The 16,970-nt window shown below is 40.6% G+C and overlaps 1 protein-coding gene across 1 annotated transcript; it reads left to right on the top strand.

Moving 5' to 3' along the window:
- The first annotated feature begins 10,979 nt into the window (after positions 1–10,979).
- LOC134819379 (sal-like protein 1) lies at positions 10,980–16,067 on the top strand. The gene is made up of 8 exons (XM_063829316.1): positions 10,980–11,192; positions 11,433–11,630; positions 11,873–12,176; positions 12,291–12,460; positions 13,400–13,648; positions 13,772–13,942; positions 14,932–15,030; positions 15,271–16,067. The coding sequence occupies exons 1-8, from the start codon at positions 11,061–11,063 to the stop codon at positions 15,655–15,657; spliced, it is 1,710 nt and encodes a 569-aa protein (XP_063685386.1). The 5' UTR covers positions 10,980–11,060; the 3' UTR covers positions 15,658–16,067.
- The last annotated feature ends 903 nt before the right edge of the window (positions 16,068–16,970 follow it).

The following is a 16,970-nucleotide window of genomic DNA, read 5'->3' as shown; positions in this document are numbered from 1 at the left end:
CTTTTGTTAACAATACCTTGTGAATGCTCGTCGTGCGTTGGATTTGAGAGCCATCAACCAATCAGGCTCAATTTAAGGAATATTAACCAATCAGGGCTCATTAACAACCCACGTGATCACCTTCTACCGCTACATTAAAAAGTGGAGCACATTAATCCAATTAAATTTAAACCTTTTGAACTAGTTAGACTAAAGAAGCAGGTGCGCTCTGTTAAACATACTTGTGAAATCTGGACCTTAACTCCCTTTCCCATTAAGATCTCTTCAGTCAGGTCCAATCAGCGGCCGAGTTAGATGGTTTCCACCAATCAGGTTGGAGGATGACGCGAGCACGCGCGATATATCTGCTACGTAGATCAAGCAGGACTGCACTGAAATCGAATTATATAGCTACTGAATCATGGAATGCAACCTTCCTTTCACACTTCTTATCCAATAAAATGAGCTAATGTGAGGTCATGTGATTATCACGTTACATGTAGCGCTAAATGGCGAACAATCACGAAAAGTTGGAAAACCTACGGAGGAACAATGGGCACTGCACTTCAGGGTCATGTTAGTTCAACCTCACAAAGTTCCACTGAGGTTCATACCCTCTTCACCCTCCAGTCTCCACCCTCCGTCCTGGTTCCTCTGGAATCGCCACGTCTCCAGACACACTCTGGTCCGTTAACCAGAGCATGATTTATAGTTGGCATTATAATTATAATCCTGTCCGTAGTTCACCAGCACCTGGCTTAGTAAAACTGAGGTGTTATACCTGTATGTCTGTCACATGACCACCGATCTCTAGTCTCCCATTGGTCCAACTCAATTGTCACTAGAAAAACCCGCCCGGTGATTGGTCGAATACCAACCCGGCCCACACATCTTCTCGTTATTCCAACAATCACTCTACGATTTGTCAGGTGAAACTTTCTATCGATGTAAAAGTTTAAGAAAGGAGCATCTATCATTGTGCTCCTCTCGTGAACTTCTTTGTATTTCGGACAGTTCAATCCAAGTGGAGGGCCTGGTGCCGGGTCGTTAACTCTGCACTTTTCTCCTCCTCCTCCTCCTTCTTTTGTCTTCAGTATTTCGAGGTGCGCACACTTTGTTTTTTTCCTCGCGTGTCAGTAATGACGCAAGTTTAACGAGTTCTTGCGATTTTTTGACGAACATAAAGACTACTTTTGTATAAAGTTCGTTTTGTCTTTCACAAAGTGCGTTGCGTTTTTTTCACTTTAGTCTTCATTGTAGGTTTTCATTGTTGGGATCGAGAAGGTTATTTAAGTAGTTATAAGTTTTTGTTAGTTAAGTTATTATTAGTAGGTGCCGGTCCTGGATGCATTGTAAAATTTGTTAATTAATAATAATCATTGGTATCATCCTATAGTATATATTGTGATTAAAAATTTCGTGCTAGTGCTATATTCAACTTATCTTCGTTAGAAAACGTTACGTAACAGTTACGTGAGCAAATAATATTTATCCCTTATCAGTTAAATAACTTTTTATTGTGCCTATTTTCTCCTTTGTTTCTAACGTAAAACTGATATTTCACCTCCACTATTTTCAATCTTTACTTATCCCCGACAGCAGAAATTGGCTTTATGGTTTTATTTGATTTGTTAGGGCAGGTTCCGATAAAATTAGTAGAATAAGAATGCCGTAAGAAATTCGGTGTTAGTCGCTTTAGCAGTACGTTTTACGGGATTTTCTTGAAATCAGTCTGAAGTCTTGAAAAGGGCTTTACTGTAAAACGAAAAATTACTCGAGATGCATCCACTGGTAATTTTATTTGTAAATTTACATTGAGGGACTTAATCAAGTTTGTCGATACAGGGATAATTCTTATTTACAGGCATTCATACTTCCGACAGCAGGAATTTCCACAAAATTTCCATCATATCGGCCAATAATTTGATCTGCCGTCCTGGTCGTGATGTCGTTAAATTTATACTGGCAACAATCTCTCCCTCAAAACTGTAAACAGTGAATTTAGATAATTACAGCAGTCAATGATCCTGACATCAAAGAACCAGTTTATACTCGGGGTCTATTTGTCATCGTGTTTTGACTGCATTTTCTCTGTGACCAGCTGGTCGGGACAACCAGCAGATCCTGTGGAGCAAGCCTTTAACTGTCCCTCATCTAGTCTGAGCACAGTTTCACTGTCCCATGCAATCTGTAAACAAAGCCGCGTTTAACACGTGGTCTGCTCTCAGAGATCTGATGTTATTGTGTGTATCTGGTGGAGAGAAATAATCTTTTGACAATTCATAGTGCTTAATAAGATGTTTGATTGTGATGAGGGAGGGGGGGCCGGTGTTATCAAATTAAAACGCGGAACACTTCCAAAACGGTCCTGGTCTTTAGTAAATGTTTGGGGACATTGTGTTGTTTCGACAACAATGTGTCTCAACACTGTCCGACACTGTCTGATAACAAACAAATTGTCCTCGCACTATAGTAACTGTAATTACGGTACAATATTTTAGTAATAACAGCAGGGGTAGATGGTGAAATACTTTAGTAAAATACTTAACTCTAGAAAAATACCCTACATTCTATTTCAACGACCAGCTTCATAATGCGGTAGAGAGCGTTAATGTGGGTTAAATGATCAACCAGGTTAATCAGCGACCGTAATTCACAAAATATCCGACTATGTCAGCACCATTATTCACTATTCAGCCTCATGTTTGACACAAGAGAAACTTCTAAAAAACAAAAGCTCTGAGAATTTTTCAAAATTTATGACTAAACACAGTGAGAACAACATCTAACAGCCGAGGGAGCAGTTAGCAAGGTAGAGTTAGCAAGGATGCTGCAACCCGATCAAGGCTCCCTAACAGAGTTGCAGGATGCCATCACCTGCACAAGATGCCAAGCAGCGCCTCAACTCACCCTCTCTCTCTCTCTCTCACCCTCAAGATACATATCTCGCAAGGTTTAGACCTGATCTACTGGTGTCAGGTTCTCTTAATCTCATACAGTTGGTCAGGGTGACGAGGATTTGATGGTATCTTTAGCCTGCACCCACCTTCTCAAATATAGGCTCGTATCTCAAGATTCCTGGGCCGCTATATACGAGTTTGGAGGTTTATAAGTATAGTAATAAAAGGAATAAGTGGCATTATTTCCTGTAGATTATCTTGTTGTATGCGGTTATATTGTCCAGTTCTTGATTATCTTATTCGCTAGTCTGTAATTATATGTTCCCTATTGATTAAAGACAAAACAGCTCAAGTGTAAGATTTATTTTTATATTTTCCGACGTCTCAACACTCGCAACATAATAAGATGAGCATGAGCTGTAAGCAAAGTTGGAATTCTTTCTGCAGGTTTACGCATTATTTCCTTTGCCAATTATTTGTGGGCTTTTTTGTTTTACTTTCTCTATGTTATAATTTACCATCTCAGTTATAATTTACAATCTCAGGGCCGCATGATATTGATCAATTCAGCCCAGAGATTTACTTTAACTCATCAATTTGTCTTGCAAACCAAGCATAAGTTTCATCAAATAACAATAAATGTTAATTTCACATCACAATTTCACATCACTCAATACACTCAGAGAGAACGAGAGTACAAAATCTAAAGTGGCGCAGCACGTCACTCTACATCACTCCACAACAAGTATAATTAGGATAACCTCTTCACACACTTGTAATTGTAATTAATCTCCAGTGCATTCCTAACACGTCTAGACATACAGGATTTGACTCCTTGTTACCCCTTAATTCGTTATCGTCTACAGCTCCGCTACATGTATCATACAGGTTAACTGTTGTTTGTAGCCCCCCTTGTGCGGTTTATACCTCTTACACCATCATCAGAACTGACATAGCCTCCCTCCCTCCGGTATTTTACTCCGTATCTCGCTTGCCGCTTCCTTGTTTCGTTTTTAGGGCTTAACCTGTGTTACGTGTTGATTAGTGCTCTAATTTTTAGCCCCGTTCTGAACCAAGGTAAACCTCAAATCTGATTTCTAGTACAGGTTGACGGTGAACTTATTTCTCTTAAATATAAACCAATCAGCGGGGAGATCCTGCCTTGACCAGACAAATCATATGATGAGTAGCAGCGCGTGGATCGCCTTCTTCCATTTTAACGTCGTGTTTTCGTTTTCCCCTGATATAAATATAATCACGGGTCAAATAATTTCTTAAAGACCGCGCAATTTGAGCTCCGAACTACTTAGATTGGCCTAGGTTAATATGTTGTTGAGTAGCTGAGTTATGTGCAGACATACACTTAGGTTTTTGGACTCGTTGTTCCAAAGTAGCTACTTGGTCTTACTCTTATTGCTTATCTAACCCGACCTCATCACGCGGCTGTGTACATTCTCCTTTCTCGTCACCTGATTACAGTGCTGCTCAAACTGGTTCCGTAGTTTGGTGGGCCACATACTGGGTTATTTTAGTTCGATCTAAATAATCTGTTCCAGATTTTGAGTAGTTTTCGTTGAGATTAAACAGTGAGATTTCATTTGAGATGGAATGTGGATGTAAATAGCATTCCACTGGTCGTTTTGGAATTTGTGTCTGACTTTGTCGTGTATTTAGAATTTAGATCATGTCTTTAAACTTGCTTTTGGTATCGTAACTTCAAAGTGAAAGTGATGCATGAACCAATTATGTGACGTTAGTTTAATCATCTTATGCTAAAACTTCGCGGACTAACACACGTGATGCAGATCTTTCAGATCGGCAGTCATATTCTCGAACTTTCTCAAAGTGACGCAAGTATGATAAAAGTTACGTTAGAAAATGTTAACGCAATGTAGCTCACCTTTCATTTAAAAACGCTCTGAAACGTTTTGAAACACTAGTACCATGTTGCGGTCAAATCCGGGATAGGCACTACCCCAAAACTTGTCAACTAGTTGGTCAATTAACTTTTTCTATATCCGTTAGTTGGCTTCACCCCTCAAAACTTAACCTCACGCTGGTGGGGAATTTGTGAACCCTGTCACTAAATTGACTAATTAGGTAATGTCCTGATTGGGTCAGTCAACACTACTTAATTGATCGGTTCACTGGTCCCGTGACCTTGTTCAACTTACAACCTGTTTTAAGAGCTCTAATTAGTAATTATCGAGGTTTTATCACCCGTTTAATCATGCAAATGTCATCTTGTCTTCACGCGGAGGGGTGAAACTGTGAAGCAGCCCAAGTGCCTTAAATTTTGAGACATGCCGTTTAACCTTGATAATTTGATTAGATTTAACATGCCTTCTCGATCATGTCAACTTGTTTTCCCCATGTACTCGTACCTGTTTCGTTTATTTCCTGCTCACGTTACCCCTCCATTTCAAACACACGGCACACTGTTACCAGTATTTACTACTAGTATCTCCCCCAGACGTGGTAGGTGACATCATGTTCAAATACCGGTACCCCCGTGCTGTGCACTCACTTCTAACAGCATGTCGTATCGGTTCTGATGACGTTTCCTCTGGTCCGAACAGTATTTCCTTGATCGATTTCTTGTTAATTTGACAGGGTTTATCTTAAACGAGTCATGAAATCAGGTGACTGCAGCATTGTATGTACGATGTGAAGGATATACTCGACAAATTTAGTTAGTCCCTTAAGTTTGATAAAAATTATTATATTTTTATTTGATTATATTATATTACAACCAGTCTTGAACTCTTGTTTGAATTCAATGGGGTGCTTTCATTTAACTCATAGTCTATGTTGTGGTATATCATTATGAACGCCCCCCATTATTATTCCATTTTATTGTTTGGGTATCGACTAAATTATCACAGTCCTGATAATTTAGACTATATCATGCCGCCGCTTCAACAACCATCGCAGCAAAATGTTCAGAATTAACCCAAAGGTGTCGCTGCTATATTGTAAATTTCATTGTTTTTGGGGGACGAAAGATATTTCCACAAAGCAATCCAACAACTGTGCTCTTTGTTGAAGGTCCTTGCGTGAGACTTTCAGTCGTCCTATTGTCATCATTGTCATGCCTCTTTTCAACTCTAGACTCCCTCTTATTTTGGCAGTGGTCACATTAATTTTCCTCGCTCAAGAACACGCCAATTATATTTTCACTCTTGAACACCGTGGAAATCACATAGAACCCGTTTATATGGCCCCCAAATTAGCACTCGAAAGTGCACTTTAATCCCTAATTTTGAGGGTGCAGCGCCCTAGGGCTACCCAGCCACACGGCCAAGTGTGCTATCCCCCTGCCGGTCATTAAACTCTACTTATTTCCCGTTAGTCACGTGATCCCACTCTTTTACCTTGACAAGATCTCGTCCTCGAGCAGTAGGACGTGTCGACTGGCAGATACAGTATTGATTGTTAGCCAGAGTAGGCTGAGTAGGGGGAGATGTTTGGTGTATGTGTTTACATCTGTTCTTACAAGTAGACTCGCCTGGTAGGTGTCTACTGGGAATGAAAAGAGGGCCCCTACACCTCATGCAATCCGTTCCACCAATCCCAGCCCTCAGATCTGCCCACGTGACTTGGCATTAACCAATCAGGATGCCGTATCTGCCGAGCAACTGTTGTGTGTTAGAGTTCACCGAGTTCATGCACATCCATCCCATGCTGAACTGCTAATCTAAAGAGCCACCAACCACAGCCTAGCAACCTTGCACCTGATGGGTTTAGACCAATAGGAGGCCAGTATGAAGTGCACGTGTCAAGAACCATCTATTCCACACCAAACGCTCACTACTGGCATTTGCATATTTCAATTAACCCTTAATCCCATGAAACGATGTGTCGTCCTTGCCCCTGATTGAGCCTCGTGACCCCCAATCCAGCTCCTCCATTCAGCTGTGATCGTCACGTGACCCCCGTTCCGGTCTCCCATTGGCTCTCACTTGTGCTGCTCTTGTATGTTGAGGAAGATTACAACTTCCAGTAGGTGCATCGCGCACGGCTGGCAGTACTCTGAACTTTAATTGGCGCGTGAACCGACACGCAATTATAATACTTTTAAAATCTGAACACCGGGCCAGCTCCCTCACTTCGCACTAATCCCCCAGATTCCTCCTCCTCCTCCTCCTCCTCCTTCGCCTCGTGGTATTGAGGAAGGGATGTACTTGTTAAAGTTGGTCACGTGATCAAAAGGGCTGTGTTAAGCTGCTTAGTTATATTGTTGCAGTTCACACAGGTCTCATGCGGCCGGCACAGCTAACGGACCTATCCAGTAAAATGTGGTGTGTAACTGTGCAGTAGTTCAATATTTCACGATCTCGTTCTTCTGCAAAGTTTATTATTCCGGCCCTTTGTTTGGCAGTTTTCACACAGCTTGATCTATTATATTTATCGGTACCGTAAATTAGCGACGTACATGGTGGGTTTGTGATGAGTTATAGCGTGGAGGCAGTGGAGGCAGTTGAGTACAGAGTACAGAGTTGAGTACCGCTACTGGCCGGCTAAGGTTGAATGCATATATTTAGGCTCGACTAAATTAGATGAGCCAGCATTGAATGATGGTCGTATCGTTATGTTTTAGTAGATATTGACGAAGATATTTCCAGTAATTAGTCTTATTACTCATAGCTTTATTTGATTTTAAGCCACTCAGCCTCATTTAAAATGTAATGATCAAGGCGCCATGTTAATTATTATTTTTCATTTTTGACGTTCGCTTATCATCAGCAAAATGCGCCGATCATTCTCGAGTATTTGCTTATCAATGTCCAGAATTCCTTCGTGAGGTTTTTAAAAAGGTTATCGCGATAAAATATTATTTTTTATGCTTGACACATCGACTTCATTATCATTAGTTTTCCAGAACACATGTGTCCTCGACACAACATATAATCAATTGCCGTGTTTTTTATGAAGACATACAATGCTCGCACCCGTTAATTACAGTTGACAACTTTTATCAGTTGTCTGTAAAAATCATCGCCATTTTTAATGGAACTTTTTATCAGCGGTGAGCAGTGCTCCCCCCATGTATCATTGCACACGGTGCGTAACACCGACTTAGTACGTACTGAATGAATTGCACATCATCAATCGGCTGTTGATTGAGTGATGTCATGACATGTTCCCTTATCTCTGGGCCGGGGCAGAAGAGATTCTAATTCTTCACTAATTCCAGCTACCCAGCTACTGCCGCTGAATTGGTGGGAAACTATTTTCGGACCATTATATAGCCCCTTCCCCGCCACTTCAACCTATAAATATATCAAAAATGTTATCTGTTTATGAGATCCTGTGAAGTATTTGGTTAAAATTGCCTTAACTTGAAATATGCGGAATTTGTTTTCTTTCCCATTTAGATAAGACATTTTATCGCAGGATAATCATAAAGCCAGTGAGGATTAAGAAATTATCAAATTCCTCCGCCCGTTCATCTGCTATTATAATTATCAGGTTATCTGGTTGTATTTATAAATGCGGGAGTTTTTGTTCAAAAGAGTTTGATTGTTTCGAATAAATTACAGCATACAGACATAATGATCACATAATTATGTCTAATCAACTGCATCCATGTCGACTATTATTCAACACTCACCGAGTGTAACAATTTAAATGGCCAGCCTTGAAAATATTCGTAACATGAATTCTTTCAATTTTGTAGTGCCGTTATCATTAACGGCGTTAAATACAACATTTGATAGATGACAAACTCCCTCCTTCGAAACCATCGCTATTTCCCGATTTTTGGTGCTCGCTTGGGTGCACTTCTTGACATAGCCCGTCAATGTCGTACTCTACATTGGTATGGTTTCCCATTATTCCCGAATCATATGCCTATCAGTAAAACCTGGGTTGTCTGGGAAATATCCTCCAGACGTTGTGGCAGAGGGGGTTTTCCGAGGGGTACCAGTTTCCTGTGCAACCGATAGATGGTTTAATCTTAATTTGCTTGTCAAAAACGGAGGGGGGAGATAAGGGTAAAAACTACTAATTATTGGCATGTCAACTTCGCACAGACGCGTCGTACCCCTTTTGTAAATGAGAATTGCTATTGTTGTCACGTGACTCGTTCCATACAACCAATGGCTGCCCTGCAGTTGATCGTATATAATTACAATGCTCAAATATTGTGATGTATTTTTTGTTAAAATACAGTCGACCTTGCAGGGTGGTATATTGTCTAGGACATACTCAAATGTTTGGCAGGGGATTCCTGATCACTTGCATTTCCATCGTTTAAAATTTCCAATTCCCGATATGCAACCACCACTTGCCATACCTGTAGAGCTCTAATTTCTATGTAACTCGTAAACCCAATATTATATCTCATGATGTTTTTCTTTGTTACCGTTTATTTGGAACTGGTTTTTTGTTTGATTCAGCCACACCCTTACCAGTGGTAAAACTTCCAATCAGCACCAAATATTGGGCACTACAAACTCGCAGCTCAGTGCCCCCTTATTACTAAAATTGTGTTGAAAATATATCCAGCAGAATTCAGGCTCCATCTAAATTGAAACCTGCACAGAGTGCATCACGTGTGTATTTAGAGCGTTTCTATTGGTTAGTGCCCTGACTGGAGCTCTATTATTGGATACCTCCTCACAGTGGACGTGGGAGAAAGTATTTTTGTACTGATTCGTGGTTACAGATAGATCTAACTCTTCACAGATTTAGACTGTTCCCTGGTTGATAGCTGTTACCACTTAAATAATTCTATTAAATCTAAATATATTGTTCTCGTCCCTCCCACTCCACAACATTACTTTTCTTCACAGCTCTAGTCTACCCCTGTCTTCTCTCCTCTACTACAGTAAGCATCTGGTTCCCCCTGCAGAATCTCAGAGATTTGAGTGAAGCATAATTTCATTACTTTACCTGGCCACTTGGAGCACGTCTTCTGCCCCGACCATGAAGTAGGGTTCAAGTCTCCCCCAAATTGAGAAGGTGCATGACCACCCCACACACAGTAAATAGGGGGCATTTTAATGAAAATCATCAAATAGTTAGAGGGCATTATATTGTGAGGTTTGTTGACCAATGGGCCGCCAGATTTGGTTACCATTTATCCAATCATGTGAAAATTAGTGTGACCAACAAGTGAACATACAACATATTCCTAGGCTGGTGTTACTTTTACTGCACTTACAAACTACATGATATTATGACTCTGGATTTTGTCAGTTTGTCCTTTTGGTTTCCGCCAACCGTTCTGATTTTTGTCTATTTTTACTCTTTCGGCCGCCATTTTTTCATTTTTTTCCGTATGCGATTTTCAATTCAATTCAATAGTTTTATATACTACGTATAGTGTAAATAGTGTAATATCCGGATAGCTAGTGTTCTTATTAAGATTCAAATAATATCACGGTCAATGTATTGTGTCTATTCTAAATATTGAGTTATGTAGACATAGTCTACCCCTCTCTCCTCTACTACAGTATGTTATGTAGACATATGTTAAAGTATAAGATGGATGCGGGCGTGTACCCAAGTGGCCGTGTTTTGGATTCCAATCCTCCCCGTCAAATACCTGCAGGCTGCATGATCCACTTTGTTATCAGTAACCAGCAGATGCCTGTTCTTCGTATCACGTGACTCGAATACAGTGTTCTGATTGGTTTAACAAGGACATGTGGGTGACCTGATTGGTAGGCATAGGCCACGGATTGTGGGGTATATCTTAATCCACTCAACCGGTTAAACTGATATCTCAACCCTGGTCACCTGACCATATTTGGTAGTCACGTGATACACGATACAACTCACTGATTGGCCCGTCTGACCCACGTGACCGAATGATCGTGTTCCTGATTGGTACTGGTCCCGTATAGGGTGTATGTGTTCATTTCTCATGCTCTCGGACGGGGATTAGTCAAAACATTGGACAGTCACCTGTGCCGTGTTGTTATATCAAATGTCTCCTCTACGTCACCCCTCTTTTTGTTAAGATGATGTATTCCGTATTATCAACACACGGTTATTATTCAGCAGATGCTGTGCAAAACACAAAAGTATCGTTGTCGAGTTTTTCAATTTCCACACGCGATGTAGTGAACAATGTGTAGTAAACAATGTACTGTAATTTACTTTACTATTTGTCATATTGATATCTAAACTTTGTAATCTAACCTGTACTCTTGTGTTCAGCTCACAGCGCACATGATGCAATATGACAGTTTCAATGAGATCTGTTCTCAAGGAACCCAGACCAAACTCTCCACCTCCAGTAAGGACGATGTGCTCGTCTCCTTCACCTCCACCTGCTCTCTCCTCTCCTCCACCTTCTCTCAGGTTCCATATTACTATGAATAGTCTTATTTATAGTCACTGTCTTCTTTATAGTCTTCTTTATAGTCTTCTTTGTGAATAGTCTTCTTTATAGTCAGTAGTCACTGTCTACGTCTTTTTATATTGGTTATAGAGTAATTGACATGCACCGCTATATTGAAAACCTATGTTTTATATTCTGCAGATATTGCTCTAAAACCATGGCAGTCTAAAGTGATTTTAACTAACTCTACTTCCCCTCAGTTTCTACTAGAAGTATCCCGACTGCTACAAATCCCGATAGACAAGCAAAACCCCCTTATCTCAGTAGACAAGCTCCTGTCAGAATTCAAGGAGCGCTCCCTGGAGCTCCACAACATTGACACAACCGAGCTCTCCTTCCACTCTCCCCTCATCCCTACCTCCCCCCAGAGCAGCGTCTCTCCTCCCCGCTCTAATCAGGTCAGTTTTAGTTTTTAGTAATAGTAGCCTCCCCCCTAGTAGCCTCCCCCTAGTAGCCTCCCCCCAGAGCAGCAGCGTCTCTCTTCCCGGCTCTAATCAGGTCAGTTTTAGTTTTTAGTAATAGTTGGGCTTCTTATCTGATTATATCTTGAAAATTTTAAATATATCTGGGAGATAAAGAGCTGTTTTTAGGTTTGTTTGTGTCATGTTTAGGATATTATACTGACATGAGTCTTGTTCAGGGATCCTACCTGTCTGCTAGCTTGGATAAGAGTAACTCAGACTCCATTCCCGGCACCCCTCCTGCCTCACCCCGAGATAAAACACCCTCTTCAACACCCACCCCTCCTTCTTCTCTCTCCATACCCTGCTCTGTTCCCTCTCTCTTCCCTCAACCCATGATGACGAACAGCCTGCCAGCAGACACCCCTAGGGTAGCCACCAGAGTCTCCCCTCTCCGGCTACCTGTTGTTCCAGTGCCCGCTAAGATAACTAAAGAACAAGCTGACTCCACCAATCGCATTACTCCTCCCCTCCCTCTCAACGGTTAGTTAATAAAATGGTAAATATTGCTGAATATTTGTTTTTCATTGTGTTTTCAAAGATAATAAACCTGGATATCACTTTGAGGCTATAAAGCCTAACTCATCTCTTTTTCAGAAATGTGTATCGGTAACTCCTCACGATCAGCCTTCTGCAAACCTGCCCCGAAACTAGTGTCCCCAACCTCCTCAGTCTCCAGTCACACCATGACCAGCCAGATTAAACTTGAACCCAGCACTCCCCCAGCCAACACCAAGAATGAGACGGAGCTGCTGGAATGTCTCCAGGTTAGACTCATTCACATTTCTCTCGTGTTTCTGTCATGTTTCTCTGTATACGTGTTTAGTGAAATGTATTTATATTTGGTTCGGGTCTCTCTTTATTGGCGTAGTCCTCACGTGGCTGCTGTCACGTTTTCTCGTTGTAATTGTAATACAAAGCAAACTTTTTGCTTTCGTCTGGTTACCAAATATTTGCGGTGGTCGGAATGAAACCAGTCGTTCTTATTCATTTAGGTCGGCAACAATATGAACTTTAAACGAGCCGTTTTGGACAATAACTCGCGCTAATCACTGCGGAACTTTTGTTTAACAGATAAAATAGACCACATGAACATGAAACTGATCGGAACCCATACGTTGCCACGTTTTGTTCTTTTATCCAGTAATAGGTTAATTATGAATATGAGTGGTAGCCAGTGTCTAAAAGCACCAAATAGAATCCACTTTTAAGTCTTAAGTAGCCCCACTTTTAGTCCCACCTTTAGTCCCAACGATTATAATACACGGGGTTGTTCCAACGATTTGGCGGGTAAATTTCTCGGTAATATACCTCAACATTCGGCCAAAACTACCCATAAATTAGTAAAAGCAGACGCATTAAGTACTGTTTTATGCACTAGCTAAATGGCCATTAACATTAAGGATTAAGAGGGTATATCTAATCACTAATTAGTAATTTCTCACTAAACAGTGAAATTAATAATATAATTATTGTTGCATTATGTGGCCGTTAAGAGCCTTGCCTCAATATTCCACAAATCAGGCATCATTACACTGCATTAACTATTTCAGGGCCCGATAATTTGGCCCAAATTCTAAAATTATCTCCTTTGTCGTTCAACGAAGCGTTCACTCTAACAGCCTAACAGAACACCAAATGAAATCTAAAGAACCCCACATAAAGCAGCTAAAAACAGTCCAAATAACCCTCCTCCCCCCTGCCAGAAACTACAGAACTGCTACGAGAAGTACCTTACCCCACCAACCCTGCCATTCAGCCTCAACAGCATTCTACACGACATCAAGCCTCGCCAGCTCCCCGATATCAAGCCTCCTGTTTTCAAGCATTTGAAGCCTAGCTGCTTTGAGGGATTGAAGCCTCCAACTCTAGAAAGCCTGAAGCTACCTCTACCTTCTACATTTCAGTTTCTGGACCGAGCGGCTGATCCTAACGCTATCATTAAAGCAATGCAGGTTTGTGCTTACCCAGTTTTATTATGATTTATGACAAGAATTGTATGATAAAAAGACAAATATTGTACTGTGCGTCCACTAAGTCATTGAAAACCCGGAAGTGTAACCCTCTCCTCCTATCAGGAGCGAAACCCTCTTCTAAACGCGGGAGCAGTATCAGCAGGAGTACAACCAAGACAACAACCTACTAATAACAGACCTCAACTCTCACCTCTCTTCTCCTCTCCTATGAAGTGTCCCTACTGTAACCTGACATTCCACAAGAAGAGCCATCTCTCCAACCATCTCGTTCAGGTGACAATTAGTTGACAATTAGTTGGTAATTAGGTGACAATTAGTTGATAATTAGTTGATAATTAGTTGATAATATATTTAATTATTTGTTGATTATGATATTGCTTCAAATTGAATCTTGAGCGGCTCGTGGTGCACATTTCTCTTTGAATATCTACTCTTTTAATGCTAAGTATAATTTTCTATCACGTCAAATTTTTGTCATGGTTCGATCAAAGATTTTATAAATTGTTGATCAAATCTCTTTTAATGTGGTGATATTTCCCTGCAGTCATGAGTCATCTAGCTGACTTGAGGAGGCCACCAATTAATTGGTAAATTAAAAGCGTGTATTTAGTGTGATATTAAACTGTGTTTGTGTCAGGCCTCACTGCGTCTCTCGGGGTTGCTAATTAGCTGGTATTAGCTGATATTGCGTGTGTTTGTGTGTTAAGAAGCAGCTCTTTTATTTTCAAGCTCTGTGTTCTAACCAGCTGTAATCGTGCCTCTGTTCCAATGCGGTGTTGTAAGGTCACGTGGTTTAACATCACGTGTTATGACCATGGTCACGTGTCATTACTATGGTCACGTGTCATTGCAGTGTACTATTCCCGCCTGCTAATTATCAGGCACCTATACTACAGTGTGAAATGTAGCACGGTTTCAATAGCTAGCCCTAGTGTTGAATTAAATCGTGTTGGCATACCATGCGGCTTGTTCCTTGCTGGCTAAAATTCAGATTCTGTGCGGTCCAGCTAAATTACAAGTATCCAATCATTTACCATACAGTTTATACATGTTATAATGTAACCGTAATTTTCAATTTTAAAATGCAAGTGTTTTCACGGCCGATCATGAGTTTGAATATTCTATTATTCTGCTCTTACGCAAGGCAGCCAATCAGAGACCAGTATTCTGCTATTAGTCTCTTAGTCGAGCATCTCATAGAAATTGTGTCAACGATTTTTGTTTCAAATTCAATTTGAATTATTAACAAGGTGTATTTTCAGTTACACTCACTATCCTACCACTGCTGCAGACAATGTAAAATCAGCTTCCCAGATAGACAAAGCCTGGAGCACCATCAGCGATCTCATCCTAAGCAACAGGTAAATTGAGATATATGAATTATTATGACATCTTGGTAATGTTGATGATAAGTGACGTCATTGTTATATGTGATGTCATCAGAATGAAGATATCACAACTATTTCCACTAATAATACAATTAACGAGATTCTATATCTTGGTGTTGGGGTGGAAACTGTATGGTTTCCACAGAAACCGCAACAAAGTCCTGACAACACCATGACATCATGTCCACTCCCTCTTACCCCCTTCCTTTTCAGTTCCAATGCACTGGATGTAACTTGTCCTTCAAAACCGGGTCCGAGCTGAAGCGACACGTTAAAACACATACACAAGAACGAGCCTTCATGTGCGACATCTGCGGCAGTCGGTTCAACCTGAAACATAACCTGAAGGCGCACATGAGGCAGCATACCGGGGAGCGACCCTTCCGATGCAAGATCTGCAACCGAGGTTTCACCAGGTCCAACAACTTGAAGAGGCATTTGTACGCACACTGCTCAGCGGAAACAACTCCACAAGTTTCCATGTCCCGGACGGGGGGAGGCGCTGCAGACCAGGTTTTGTCGATGATACCTAATATGGTGATGTTTGATGGAAGTAGGTTACACAGTATTCCCGTCCAGAATGAGGTGAAAGTAGACTGAGACTGTTTGAAGTTTAGTTGGGGGTTTTAAGATCCTCGTTTGTTAGCTAATGTGATTTAGGTTTTAGAGTATTACGTGGTGCGTATTGAGTTAATGATTTTAATCTTGACTCGTTCTGACTCCAACAAGCGGATATAGATAACTGAAGTTCAGTACCGTTGCTATTGAGAAAGATACAAGAACCGCAATAACTTATCTTTAACATGTTAAGGATTATGAGATATTTTTACTTTTGAATACGAACTACTATAAATTTAAATTAATTAGTGGTCTGACTTGTCTTTGTGGGTAAGAATAATTATTTTAATATTTACATTTAACAGCTGTTTTTAATTTTGTACGTGTTCGATAACGTTTAGCAAATGTTTTTGGAATGTAATTTTGCATTATTTTATTCTAGAACTCACCCAAAATCAAAATTTTTTTTATTTGAAACTAAATATAAAATGAAATATTTATATCCCTAAAGTTGAAAACTTGAAACTGGGATCTCATATCGGTCATTTAAACCCAAAACTGAAATATACAGAATGAAAAAAACAGCTTGACAGTGACACGACTTGACAATTGATAATTGATCGAAATAATGTGAACAAAATTAGTCATCTCTAACCACTAACAAAAACGGCTTTTACTTATTCACTTGCCAGCGCACTGTCACGTGACTTGGGTAATTTTACCGTTTTGTAACCAGAAGAAACGATCTCACCAAAATTAAATTATATTTGGTAGTGCGACATCGACAGTGAGCCGCGCGTGCCGACTGTAGGATGGTTTTTAAACCAATTTCATTTAGGCTGCAGCACAAAATTCTGGATGATGATTAATCACTCTACACTCGACTGTCACGTGACTTTTTCAATTTGTTCTCTATATAGCTAGCTGGCCCTGAACGACTATTCGAAACCCTAACCCTCTTATCTGATCCTAACCCTAACCCAATCCCTAACCAAAGCATATGCTGAAACTTTAACTGCTAACCGGGAACCCTAACGAGAAATTCGACCAATTTCCTTTTATTTGTCCTTATACGGTCATATCACGTGATCAAGACAGTTTTTCGGCAATATCTATCCAGGGGAGCATTTTAACCTTATATAACTATGTCATGGGGGGTGATTCTTAATCAGCTTCCGAATATTCTTATGTTTATAACCTACCATGCAGGACGCGCGCTGAGTTGGACTCGTTGAAACAAATATTTTACGAGTATCACCCGTTAACCGAATATACATCGATTCAAGTGGGTTTCAACTGTCGGGGGTGCTTTTAGAAAAATCTCGAAGATCCGCGACTGTAGAGTAAAACTTAGC

Source organism: Bolinopsis microptera, chromosome 8, assembly GCF_026151205.1.
Source record: "Bolinopsis microptera isolate Bmic1 chromosome 8, MBARI_Bmic_1.0, whole genome shotgun sequence".
In the NCBI taxonomy this organism is placed as follows: domain Eukaryota; kingdom Metazoa; phylum Ctenophora; class Tentaculata; order Lobata; family Bolinopsidae; genus Bolinopsis; species Bolinopsis microptera.
Note: the sequence above shows the minus strand (reverse complement) of the source record. Positions and strands in the feature narration are given on the sequence as shown.